The sequence below is a fragment of the Ranitomeya variabilis genome, chromosome 2, assembly GCF_051348905.1.
Source record: "Ranitomeya variabilis isolate aRanVar5 chromosome 2, aRanVar5.hap1, whole genome shotgun sequence".
NCBI classification, from domain to species: domain Eukaryota; kingdom Metazoa; phylum Chordata; class Amphibia; order Anura; family Dendrobatidae; genus Ranitomeya; species Ranitomeya variabilis.
In genome coordinates, this window is record NC_135233.1 from 859,281,864 (window position 1) to 859,295,949 (window position 14,086).

The following is a 14,086-nucleotide window of genomic DNA, read 5'->3' on the forward strand; positions in this document are numbered from 1 at the left end:
CACATTAGTATGTCAAACATCTAGACCTGACACAAATCATCAAGTCCAACTTATTTACATGGCTAAACACTGCTCCTTTGAACCAAACACCCTCCATGTGTGCATATATTATATATATGCAGCTATACATTAATGTGATTTATTTAAAAGTAAAAGAGTTTTGCCAATTTTGATGCTGATGACCTATCCTTAGAGTAGGTTATCTGTATCAGATCAAAGAGAAGAGTCTGAAACCACTTCTGACCACCAGCTGTTTTCAGAACCAGCAGAGCCAGAAAACAGTGCATGGAGCAGAACGCATCACTGAGGATACTACGGATTAGTTCCTATTCAAATAATAGGAGCTGATCTGCCATATCCAGTACCTATTCAAATAATAGGAGCTGATCTGCCATATCCAGTAGCAGCCACTAACAATTGATAGAGTTGTGTAGATCAGTTTGTCAACTGTACGCATACATCCACCGCTGAATCTGACAAAAACTGATCGGTAGGGGTTCCATGTGTCTGACCCTTCAGATCTGACATTAATGACCGATCTTAAGGTTAGGTCATCAATATTGTAGTAGCGAAACACTCCTTTAACCGTAATTAGAGGTGGAAGGTGCTTCTTTTAAGTGCTTGTGTTCCTTTGCATCCATAGAATGCTAGATGGCACCTATGTCTGGAGATAATTCAACTTCGCAACAGATTGCGGTTCCCCACTTTGTACTTGGCTTCTTTACAGTCACTAAAACATGGCTGTTGATATTATTCTACTAAGCTAGACACTGTTAGCCACTGAAGAAAAAATAAACTCTTATAAGGTGCTTTCTGTGGGTCATCTTGGCAAATATTAACAAAAGGTGAATTGGATTATCACAATAATGCCTAAAAGCAGGCTTAAGAACCAGGAAATCTTAAGAGACATGGATCTTTTGGGTGATGAACTACCTACCAAAGTATGGTGGTGCAAAAACTGGATTCATAAAAAGAAGCTAACTCTGGCTATTATTACTAAGAGGCATTGTGGAGTCACTCCCCCCAAAAAAACATACTAGCATAACCACCGTTTCTTATATAGCTGGTGCTTCAAAAGCTATACTTCACTCCTCATGGGAGTGCCAGTGCATTGTTGGCTGGGTCCACACAGCAAGGTGCAACAGGCTTTGCATGCCCAATTAAACTCTTCATTCAGTCATTTCCTCAACACTCTGATTCTCTCAGGCTGAGAATTACAACGCTGAAATAATAAAGAGCGCATGGTCACTATGCCACACAGATTTAGAATATATATATATATATATATATATATATATATATATATATATATATATATATATATATATATATATATATATATATATTTATTTATTTTATATATTTATTTATTTATTTACAATTAAGGGCGCACATTTCACATGACCAGGACAAGTTAAAAAAAAAAAAAAAATAGACCCGTTTTGTTTTGCCCATGTGCGCTTGAAGGTCAAAGAGAGGCACTCCAGTATCTCTGGGCAGGACTCAGCAAGATTTTGGGAGATCAGCAGGGAGCTCTGCTTGAGACACACGGTACTGGACTTTTGTGTTGGTGATTGCACCATGTTTTTGACGCAGATGAAGTCTTAGTTGGCTCTTGTGACGGAAATGGAGATTGCATTTTTCGCACTAGAAAAGAAATAAGATAAAATAAATTAATATTACATTTTTAACATGAAACGGTGATTACAGACTATGTAAATGTTCCCAAACATCAGTATGTAAATTGTAACTGAAGTTTGAACATTTACATGCATCACATATCTGTCCATGTAGGGTGCTGAGGCACTTTTACACGGATTCTGAATCTGTGCCACTAAACAACAAGATTTTGCTGCATAAGAAATTGTAGAAATCACTATGTAAAAGGGCATGTTGACAAAGAAGCAGATAGTTGCAGAAATGTGTGCAACCTAAGACAAATCTATTTTGTACATTGGATTCTATACCATGACTATAAAACTCCAACATAGTGAGACATTTCTGCAGCAAATATACCATGTGTGAATACAGTCAATCAGGTATATATCACCTGTTCTGTATGTGCAGTGCTTGTGAAAAATTCAGCTATACTTTTGAACTAATGCATAAATACAAATGATTGCTGAAAGAAAATGATGAGGTCTTCCACAAGAAACCAACTAGTATAACCGTTCATATGACACATTTTAGATGATGGACCTACATGATAAGGTTTTTCTCCAGTGTGGATACGTAGATGGCTCTTCAATGTTTGCAAGTGTCGAAACCTGGTCCCACAGATCTCACATGGGTATGGTTTTTCTCCGGTGTGTATTAGTACATGAGCCCGGAGATGAGCAACCTAAAGATTAAAAAAACAGAAATTAATTAAGGAGTATGAAGTCTCAAATAAAGCTGTAAACTCTAAACAAGTGAATATTATTTTAATCCTATTCGCAAGATTGTAATACTGGTTATTGCAAATGCATTGACCTGACAATCCATGCATATAAGATTTTATGTATGTTTGTGTGGTCAAGAAATGCCTTTTTGAACACCAAGAACATTATCCTTTGCCTAGTGAAATATGTAAGGCAAGATTGTCATTGAGAGGACAAGGACACTGACAGGTAAAACTAATACAAGACTTTATTTTGACATTTACCTGTACAAAGCGGGCACCACATGTCTCACACTTATACGGCTTTTCTCCGGAGTGAATTCTGGTGTGGGTCTTTAGGTTTGCAGGTCGATTGAACTGTGCACCACAAATACTACAGCGATATGGTTTCTCCCCTAATGATAAAATAAAAAGATTAAATGCAATAATTGCATTAACTTTTCTGAACAGTAACTAAGTAGGAAAAAAGGGAAAGGAAGGATATTAGGAATATAAAAATTAGAGCAGCTGTGACACAGAGGTTACGATTCTACGGATACAAAATGAGTGCTAAATTCTACGTTTAGATGGACTAAAGCTGTAGCGCTCAATTAAAGTTTTACATATCAGAAATTCCACTGGTATTAAAATAGGACCCAATTCATCACTCTAACAAAATGTCAATAAAGTTTGCAACCCTTGAGTATTTTAACAACTCACCGGTGTGTACGGTCTTGTGGCTAGCAAGGTTTCCTTTGTAGCGGAATGAAGCTTGGCAGCGATCACACTTATAGGGCTTATCACTGTGCATCTGCAGAGTGTGTCTTTTTAAAGAGCCCTCTTCGGAGAAACGAGAGTCGCATTCATTGCAAAAGAAAGTGCCATTTTCTGTGGAGAAAACAAAGATCTGTAAGAGATTATAGAAACTAAATTCTATTTTTAACACTGTCACCTTATACAACAGAGCCACAGATTAATGTCCCAACAGAATAAGATCTGCATGGAGTCAACATGGATTGTTTAATTTGGACACTTCATTTTCCACAAACACTCAAAAATCTTGATTAGATTATTTGGCTTCTGAACAAATAGTCTCAACTGTATACCCATGACCTTTTCTGTTCCTTTTGTTCTCAGAGGTAGTAAGTCACCTCCAGACGTGTCAGGTAGAGCTTGCACCCTTCTCCCCATTGAAAACACATGTAGGCTTGGACAAACTGAGCATTGGGGCAAGAGATGTTCGCCAAAGAACTATTTGCACCTAGCTAAAGTGTAATGGCATTGTGGGGAATACGAAAAACTCAATACGGCTCTTCATATTATATAAAACCTACAAAAATAACTGCTTTGAATGGTCTTTTGTGGAAAAGAACTGAAATGGAAATATTGCAGCAGTTATCGATGGACCAAGACATAGTATTTAGTCAAACTTCCAAAGTAGAGGGTTGTAGGAAAGAAAAGTAAACCATATAATGATGCTAAAAAATATTATATAAAAACGTCTAGCAAAGTTTATATAATGGAAACTTACCACAGCTTGAGTCTGAAAATTCTGATTGTGTCTCAGCTATCTCTTCTCCAAAGTTAGAACCAGGGGTGTGAGGACACATTTCTGGTGGGGATTGTGAAGAAAACATGCTGAATTTGGTTGTGTGGATGTAAAGAGGCGAATGTCCTTCACTACTCATAGGAGACCCCTCCATACTCCTGTGAAAGCAAAAAGAAACAAATCAGTCTGTTCCCATATGATCACAAGGATGGATAGAAAAAAAAAAAAAACAATTAAAAGCCAACCAAATAAAACATTTGGGATTCCATTCAACTGTACATGACTAGTGGCAAAAGCATTGTATTACACAGTTTCAGGGCTTACCTATTTACAATGCTGTTCAGTTTGCTAGCCTGGGGCACGGCAGAGTCTTCAGGGCTTCCATTAAGTTTAGCTAAAGTCTGAATGTCCATATTCTCGGACTTAACAGGCTGCTGACACGATGCCTGAGAAGTGTAAAATGGCGGGGACAGGTTGACCATTTCACTTTGGTTGGCGCACACTTCTTTGTCACTCTGGTTCAGGGAATTCAGCAATTTATACTTTTTCCAGTTACAAGCCTTTGGGTCTGTAGATTTCGACATAGGAGAACTAGATCCTTGTGAAATTCGAGCATTTTTACTGCTGCTGGACTCTGTTGGAGAGTTTGGTTGGCAGTCTGACTTTTGTGGACTTTGAGGGCTAACAAGACCTTTGCGGTTGACAGGAGAGTTTGAAGGTTTAAAGTGTATTATTTCATCTTCTGAAGAGGTTCTTTCCTCCTCTTTCCCTTTGTCACAATTATAAAAAGGGCTGCTTCTCACTGATGGACCAGCAGACCGGGAGCCTGCAAGAACATTGTATTGAGAGTCACAACGGGGGTCTTCAAATGCAGCTTCCTTAGGAGAGTAGATGTTGCTGTGGCATACATTGACAGACAAGTCAGTAACCGCTTTCCTGTAATCTCCTAGCACAGTCCTTGAATTTTCTCCAGGTAACACGCTTTCCTTAGGATATCTATTGGATCTTTGGATGTCAGCCATCTGCACATCTCTTACTTCATCATCGGGAAACAGAAACCCGTGGACTGGAATGTGACTGTACAGAGGGTATGAAGATGGAGAGCCATTGTACAAGTTGGGTATGTAAGACCTTCCATCGCAGATGGCTGTATTACGCAGAGGTACAGTATTTTCTGATATTTCACAGTTTCTGTAGGCCATAACATCAGGAGGCAACATTGACCTGCCTTGTAGAAAATCATCACCTCTAGATGTTTTCACAGAACTCACAATATCTTCACTAAAAAAAAATAATAATAATAATAATATTATACTTACAGCATAAAATAAGCTATTAAATTATCTAAATCACTGTAAAGGCATGGAAAATAAGCAGGGTACATTATGAAATGCTACCTGGACTTGAGGAACCTCTGGCAGGTGTCCACAACATGCTCCATCTGTAAGTAAAGTGCAGTGCTCATGACCGCCATAATGCTGCTCTCTCTTAAGCTTAGCCGAGATGTGTACATGAAATCCAAAAGGACCCGAAAGCCCTCTGCGCTGATTTCGGGATCAAGGTTGATGATGTTCATGTTGCATTTCATTTGGTCAGTGAAGATGGTATAGAATAATCCACTGCAAAAAAAACATAAAATCATGTAAGAGGTTCTTATGCAACAAATATAAAGTTCCCACTTACGAAAAATAAAAGTAACCAGAACACTAATCAGTAAAGTCATTATACCCCCGCCACAGAGTATACAAAACGATACCTAAATGCCAATATGTGCCAATACGAAAAAAGTACAGAATGCATTATGCCCAACTGCACTCACCTGCAAGCCATAAGGACTGTCTTGTGAGCACGGAAGTGTTCCCTGTTCACAACGATGATCACATCTGTGAGAATGTCTCGACTTCGAAGACGATTGAGGTTCAGGAGGACATCGCTGGCATGCCGCGTGAACTGGATGCAGCTGTCAGTTGCAGATGTCATTGTGGCCCCTATCCTAAAGGACAGAAGACAGAACTTCACTACATGTATAGAACCTAACCTTAGCTGTTTGAGTGCATTCAGACAATAGCTACCCTGAATTACATTACAAACAAGTTTCAACTTCTACTTTTGGTGGTTTGTGTTATTTATGGATCAGCGAATCTTCAACAGTTATGAAAGTGGAGTAACATGCAGGTGCGTAACCAAAAAGTGAATGTACACACAATTGAAATTAAAAACATGTAAGTGCCAAATAATAGCATTATAGTTAACGGAAAACACAATAAAAGTGAAAATCATACAAGTACTTACCCAAAGTTTCTATTTAAAATCCAAACTCCTCTTTGAATACTGTAAAATAAACAAAAAACACAATAGCAAAAGTGAGTATGCATGTTGGATGAGAAGGGTTTATTTTACAAACTATAGGAATGTATGGTCAGATATTAGAGGACATTTATATTGACAGTAGCTACTAGGGAACAGCATGTAGAATGTGCCTGGACATGGCAGAACTTCCTGCCGCATATCAATCAAAGACGAGATCGCTTTCCTCAGCTTTACATATATTTGATTAACAACTCAAGATACAAATACTTGTAGATTGTGAGCCTTCGCGGGCAGGGTCCTCTCTCCTACTGTACCAGTTATGACTTGTATTGTTCAAGATTATTGTACTTGTTTTTATTATGTATACCCCTCCTCACTTGTAAAGCGCCATGGAATAAATGGCGCTATAACAATAAATAATAATAATAATAATACAATATTGCAACAACATTTGAGGTCCTGCAATACTTATCACAACCACTGGGTGGCCTCACAGATATACAAATATACCATAGACATCTAACAGGGTATTGCAAATTCATTAAAAATAAAAATGTGGTTGTCTTGCACTGTAGATCTTAGAATATGTAAAGTCAAGATAAAAAGTAAGTACCATACTTGGTCCTATACTAGAATCCCAGATGGGCCACGTCTTAATGGAGCATTTATGTTCATTCCATCCTTACTAGGTTTTTAATTCTAATTCAATACAACACTTCTCATGAAAATGGCTTGTGATAATATAGGAAAATTATACTGTGAGCCACTATGGAGACAGTAAATGTATACCCTACAATGTGGATGTCAGAGAATTGAAGTATTGTTTATTTCTATACACTAAAGTGCGACTGGCTCATATATTAGTCTAAGCACCTTTCATATCCCCACAAGTAAAAGCAGAAGTTTTAGGATTAGACAGTTGGTCCAACAGATAACCCAACAGGTACTGAATGGTTAGCGCTAAAAATACAGTGCTTGATTCCTCTTCCTTTTTCAAGGAACCTTGAAACTAGGCATTTCCCGCACTCGGTAGTTTCTCTACCCTTTTTGTACGTTCCCATCCAAACAGAAAGAGTAGCTTCCAGAAAAGACTAAAGAAAACCACTGATTGTTGGATTACATCAAAAGAAAACAAAGTCTCAGTAACTCACAAGAAGCTCAAACGTAATAAATCCATAAAATACTGCATCACATTAAAATGTCCAAGATTCACAGAAATAGTAGAAGCCATTACCTTACACTCAGAGCCCAGAAGAGCCGCATGCATACATAGCTTTGGAAGTGGAATATTAACAGATACCCATCCTGTGTCATCATCACCTGCTGTACGTTGTTTTCCTTTACACAGAGGCATAGGGGTGGATACTGCAGCCATATCATACTGGAAAGTATTGGACTGGGATTACTTCACCAAATGAACTCTACTACAATTTGTTTTCCTGGAAAGCCGTCCCAGGACATAGCCTTACAGTGTGCTTTCCCTTCTAGGCTTCCCGTACACAAGACACATTTCGGTTGTCAAAATTTAAAAAAAAAAATCATGCATCAGAGTATCCAAGAAACAATAAAAGCACAATTACTGTTAGACGGGCATCTAAATAATCTCATTGTAGTAACATGTGAAATAGTCATTTGCACAGAACAGAGACATTTTGCTCTGGGGAACTGGAACGGTAAAATTCATGAACATTTGGAACCAGACAGACAGACAGCGATCTTCCTAATCTAATGCTAACTGCGGCCTGTTTGCTGTCATTACATTGCCACCGTCTGCCACCAGGTGGCGATAAATAACAGGGTTCTGTCCTTTTGTCTGCTTTTGGCTGCAGGTAGGGAGCAGTTTAGATTAATAAGTGACCAAGATGTGACAAATTGTCATTGGCTACAGTCCTTTTTAGTAAATCACCCAGCAGCTATACAAAGTACTCCGGATGCTTGGCACCATGATGTAGCCAGGCAATCAAATGAGTAGCAAGACAAAACTATACAAATACATCAGTACTGTGACTGCAACAAGTGGAAATGCTTATATTTTGGGTTATATTCACTCAAAGGGACAGACAGGCTCTATCTTGGCTTTTGTGAAATGTCCTTAGTCTTTAATACCTTCCCACTGATACTATGCTGACTACATAGAAGCCTAAAATGTCGTTCTGTATGACCAGGTGGATTAAGGATCTATTGAAAGTCACAATGCATAGTCCCCTCCATGACAAACAAACCCAGCAAAGGTGAAGTCTCGGTGCCTTGATATAGCCTCATCTGGGAAAGCAAGGGTCATGGCAGCAGTGGTATTGTGCCCGGCCATGGCATAGCCGCCCTACATTTCACGTGTTTGCAGACAGTCGTGGCATGACAATTTATGTCACATGCCATGAACTAAATCTGCTGTAAGAAATATACATTATTTGACCATTTACTTGCAGCCAATATACTCATATGACTAAAAAATAAATTTGTGCGGCCCTATACTATGAGAGAAAGGAGAAATTGGGCTGTAATGCTCTAATGCCACTCATACGACTCAGCAAATGTGTCAAGGGAGGGCAACGGTTGGCTTAATCCAAGTCTGCCCAATTAAAAAGAGATGCACTTTTATTCTATTCCTCATAGGAAAAAGGATATGAGGGGCAATGCTCCCAGTTTTGCTTTCCAGCAGAGAATCACTTTCAAGTTCATTGGATTAATTATTTAAAAATACACAAGTCGCCTGGGATTTGTGACTGGCAGCGAGCTCTCCCTGCAATGTTACTCATTCCTTATTTAACCAACAGCTTGTAACGGTATCAGAGAAGAGCAGCTTCTAAGAGGCAGCGTGAGGGAACACTGGCCAGGGGCAGGGCACGACGGGTTAACACTACGAGCTGAGCAGTCCTGTATATTGGCAAATGGAAAAAAAAAAAATCAAGGAAGCCAAAAAGGTATGTACCAAACAGTAAGTGCACAGGGAAGAGTGGCAGCTCTGGCACTGTAGGACAAATCACCTAGGGTAACATATGCCCAAATCATTATAGCAGGAAAAGTAATGGAAATGGAATGCCCCCAATGCCGTCACTACAAGGTATAGAGGGGCATCTCAGATCCACAGCACTAATAGTGAACTAAAGCTTGACCAACCTTTTTGGTTGCTGTTCGTACGTGCCACAAAAACTTATTCTAATGTATCAAAAAAGTTCAAGCAATTAATAAAAAAAAAGAAAACTTTTTATGAAGTATGGGATTATACATAAATTCCTATATAGCAATTTGGATCTATAATTTTATATAGTAAATAGCTTATCTGCGGCATATTGAATATTAATCATGCCCTTTAAACGATATGTCTTCTACCTAACAAATACAGATGTCGGCAGTGTGATCGGTGCACCACTAGATGGCACCACTGCCCCTCTTTTCGGATTTTGGCAGGCAGATTCCATTATGTCCCTAAGAAAAGTTGTTTTTGGATAAACACACACACGTTTGTTCTGATGTTTTGCCCTTTTCTCGCTTAAAAAAAGAAACATTTTATGGAGTTTTGAATCCTGACTCGACATGTGATTTTTTTTTTCCACCAAGTCACCCAGGCTCCAGAAGCCTGGCCATGAAATAACAGTGTTGAAGTCTATGGCTTTGGAGAGCTGGCAGGGACCTGGCTTGGAATGCGTTGGTTAGCAGCGGTGCACAGAGACACCTCCTTTGTAAAATAACCTGAGCCGTATTAGTGACAGGGCCAACTACATTCCTGCCCTCCCAAACCTGACACCAGCACATAGCTTCTATTATGGAACCTATACTTTGTCGCTTTTTTGTGGCCGATGCCACCCAACCTGCTGACGCGTGCCAAATCTATGGATCAGGACTGAATAAGGCCCATGGTAGTCTAATGTTACCAAGTAGCAGGTGCGTTGTACGAGGTCAACATATAGACAGCACTAGCATTACAGTGCCAGCTCATGCCACAGGGCCAACGTCACCCCATGCCCCACAATGCAGGAAAGCTAAGGGTGGGCACGGAGTTCACAAACCAGCACAAATAACAACCGGAAGCACCCCATAGCAAAGTCTAGTCTCAAAACAATAAAACTAGGACACTTTTTTGTTATGAAAAATTGTGCTAAATTTGTCATTTGTCCATTCACGGAAATAATAAGTTATAGTTCATTTCCAATGGAAAAATCAGAAATAAGCTTAGCCAACGCGCCAAGCTCAGCTCTGCCACACAAACAGTCAGAATCCCACCATCTTCCCACAGTCAGGAGAGCTGCCATAAGAGGGGCCTCAGCAGTGATGGATGCGGGGCTGGGGGATTTACACAGCCTGTCAGCCAGGGCAGAGGAATGTGAAGCCTCCAGTTACCCTCTGTCAGGCCACAGGGGGGAGCCTGCACCATTTAACCCCTTGTCTAGGCCTGCAAGTATCGGTATAAAAGACCATTTGGGCTGTGAGGTGACTGCAGCTTCGCGGCTTCCCTCGGAGTGAGCGCGGAGCCGCCAGCGGCAGCTCTCTAAATTTAGCGCGTCGCTGGGGAATTTTATCAAAGAGCCATTCGGATTGTGAGCGGCAGGGGGCGCTGCAGCCCCAGACACGGCGCAGACATATGTTATTTAGGCTACGTTCACATTAGCGTTAAGCTAATTTGCGTCGGGTTTGCGTCGGCGACGCAGCGGCGACGCATGCGTCATGCGCCCCTATACTTAACATGGGGGACGCATGCGTTTTTTTGTGTTGCGTTGTGCGACACATGCGTCTTTTTTGCCGCAAGCGTCGGACCAAGAAAACGCAGCAAGTTGCATTTTTCTTGCGTCCGATTTTCGGCAAAAACCGACGCATGCGTCACAAAACGCAGCGTTTTTGCGTGCGTTTTGACGCGTTTTTGCGTGCGTTGTGCGTTGCGTCGCCGACGCAGCGGCGCACAACGCTAGTGTGAACGTAGCCTTACCACTTGTGTGGACGGCGCTGGCGGCTCCAACGTAGACTGTCATTATGTTATCTATCGCCGTGTAGTACACAAGGTCCTGTACCGGCGGGACATGCTTATACACCGTGTATATTACAATATGTGCTGCGGGCACCTGCACCGTCACCCGCGACACCTGCACCGTCACCCGCGACACCTGCACCGTCACCCGCGACACCTGCACCGTGCCCGGCGCCACAGGGTGCTCCTCTCCTATGGAGTCATGCACAACAAATACACGGGCGTCCGCTAAAACCTGAGGTACAGCCATGGGCACAGCCCGCGCCTCGCCTTCTGCCAGACACAAACATGAAGTCCGCTACCTGCGGTCACCTGTCAAAGAGTAGGAGAGCCACATTTGTACATAGTGTACCCCTAGAAGAGGGGACCCCCATACTTGTAAGTGTGGGGGTCCCCGGCCACTACCTCCAGGAATAGCGTGTGGAGCCGCGCCAGCCCCACGTCACTGGACGAAGCTGATTTACGAGGCGCCCTGCTGTGCCAAGTGGCTTCATAGTAAACAGCGAGCAGACAGCGCGGCAAATGGAGGAGCAAAAACTGCACAGAGCCCCCTATACACAGAGCCCCCTATAGACAGCCCTGTATACACAGAGCCCCCTATACACAGAGCCCCCTATAGACAGAGCCCCCTATACACAGAGCCCCCTATACACAGAGCCCCCTATACACAGAGCCCCCTATACACAGAGCGCATCACTATATAGTGCCCCTATACACATCCCCCTATATACAGAATATATCACTGTATACAGTGCCGCCTATATATACAGAGCCCCCTATACACAGACTGCATCACTATATACAGTGCCCTAATATACACACATCCCCCTATATACAGTCTGCATCACTATATACAGTACCCCTATATAGTGCCTTCTATATACAGTGCCCTAATATACAGAGCCCCTATATACAGACTGCATAACTATATACAGTACCCCCTATATAGTGCCCCAATACACAGAGCCCCACTACATGCAGTGCACCTATATACAGTGCCCATCACTATATGCAGATTCTGTATACCATGCACCTCTATATATGTCTATATATACAGTCCTCTAAATATCACCTCTATAGAGCTCCATCTATATGCCAAGCATCCCCCTGTATACAGTGCCCCCCTTTATGCCAAGCATCCCCTATATACAGTGCCCCTCTATATGCCAACCATCCTCCTGTGTACAGTGCCCCTCTATATACAGTGCCCCTTTATATGCCAACCATCCTCCTGTATACAGTGCCCCTCTATATGCTAAGCATCCCCCTATAAACAGTGCTCATCTATATTCAGTGCCCCTCTATATGCCAACTATCCCCCTATAGACAGTGCCCCTCTATATGCCAACTATCCCCCTATAGACAGTGCCCCTCTATATGCCAGGCATCCCCTCCATGCTCCCAGCACGCAGGTCGGGCACGGCACCCATCCTCCCGGAGTCGTGCCCGCAGCTGTCGGCCACCAGTAAGGTGCGGGCACAGGTGCGGCGCACACGGAGCAGACAGGCGCTGGCACACGGAGGGCACAGCACGGAGGGCACAGCACGGAGGGCACAGAGAGCAGCCCGAGCACAGCACTGTCAGCACTGGGGAAAGTCAGCAGAAACACCGGGGGAGCGGAGAGAAGGAGGAGAGGAGCTGCAGCCCCAGCAACTGGCAAGTAATAAAAAAAGAATGAAAGAGAAGCAATCACCTGGTAGGGCTTTCCTAGAAAATCCTTGCATCACCACTTCTAAGAACCCCCAGTTCTAAGAATCAACAGGGCTCAATTCTCGGAATTTGAGCTTCTGATCTTACCATTATATGAAGGCAGGGGAGGCCTGCGAGTCTGCCAGCCTGCCCCTTTCATCGTCCTCCTGCCTATCGTCGCCGTCTGCGGGCACTCAGCGTCTTTCCAGGCACTTTGCCCGACCAGAAAAAAATGCCTTTTACACAGGTTCATCTTTGTTGAGGGTCTTAATCTGGTATCTGGCATATAGGATTACCGTCCCCCCCGGGTGACTTGGTTTCGCCCGGCTGGAGGCGTCACGTGGTATGTCTTTGGCCGTGACGTAGGCTTTTCAACTTGGAAGGCCAGCCCTGCAATTCTGAGAACTCATTTGCTATTCTGTGACATAAGAGAGGGGTCCGGCCGCCGCCTGCACCGTCTGCACACTCTCCGCGCCGTACACCGCGCACCGTGCGCACTAATAAAGCTTCTCCCCGCGTCCCCGGGCAGGGCAGGGCGGCAGGGGGGCCCCAGTGCCGGGACTAGGAGCTGGGCGGCCGGAGCCCTCGGCCTGCAGCGCGGACAGTAACCGGTGGTGGTGGTCACTAGGGGCTTGGCTCTGCACTGGAAGGGGTATGGTATGCTGGCATCTGCTGCCCATTCTTCTGTCGTGCCCGTGCTTTGTGTGTTGTGGGCACACTGGTGCCAGGCTGCGGTGTGAGGGAGCATGGTATGTGGTGTGAGGAGAGTGGCACCCTGACAGGTCCCCGAGCCCCGGAAACAGGATTACAGCCTGCTAATCAGATTGGGCATGGGTGTCTCTAACGTGGCAGCTCTAATGGGCGACACAATGGGTTTAGCTCAGCCAGTGACCCTTCTAGACATGGAGCAGAGCTGAAGTTGTTCCCCTGTAACCCTCTGTGTGCCATACATGTGCATGTGTCACCTCCAGCCCCCAGTGTCTGGTGCTGTCGTGTAGTCTGCGGTGTTCTTGGTTTGCAATCCCCCAGATGTAAGATGTCTCCTCTCCCCATGTGACAGTAGTGAGGATGTAGGAGCCACAGAAGGTCCTAGTCCTCCCCCTGTCAGGACAGAGGTGGCCGCAGGTAGGGTCTCCTATGTGGCAGAGGAGCTCTCCATCTTATACTCCTGCTATCTGTAGTTCTCCATAAGACTGATGCAGGCAAACAATGCCCCAGA

General features: G+C 43.3%; 1 protein-coding gene across 4 annotated transcripts; it reads right to left on the bottom strand.

The window, feature by feature from the left end:
* Nucleotides 1-1,357: 1,357 nt before the first annotated feature.
* Nucleotides 1,358-13,038, bottom strand: BCL6 (BCL6 transcription repressor). Of its 4 annotated transcripts, none has more exons than XM_077290269.1 (10): nucleotides 12,976-13,038; nucleotides 6,201-6,239; nucleotides 5,728-5,901; nucleotides 5,306-5,527; nucleotides 4,233-5,189; nucleotides 3,891-4,066; nucleotides 3,080-3,247; nucleotides 2,645-2,775; nucleotides 2,204-2,341; nucleotides 1,358-1,647 (listed from the first exon to the last, which is right to left on the bottom strand). In XM_077290269.1, exons 3-10 carry the CDS (start codon nucleotides 5,886-5,888, stop codon nucleotides 1,504-1,506), a joined length of 2,097 nt encoding a protein of 698 aa, XP_077146384.1. In that variant the 5' UTR covers nucleotides 5,889-5,901; nucleotides 6,201-6,239; nucleotides 12,976-13,038; the 3' UTR covers nucleotides 1,358-1,503. The 4 variants fall into 4 exon arrangements, with proteins under 4 accessions (XP_077146384.1, XP_077146383.1, XP_077146385.1 ...); XM_077290268.1 differs by lacking the exon at nucleotides 12,976-13,038 and adding an exon at nucleotides 12,872-12,943; XM_077290270.1 differs by lacking the exon at nucleotides 12,976-13,038 and adding an exon at nucleotides 11,140-11,515.
* Between the last annotated feature and the right edge of the window lie 1,048 nt (nucleotides 13,039-14,086).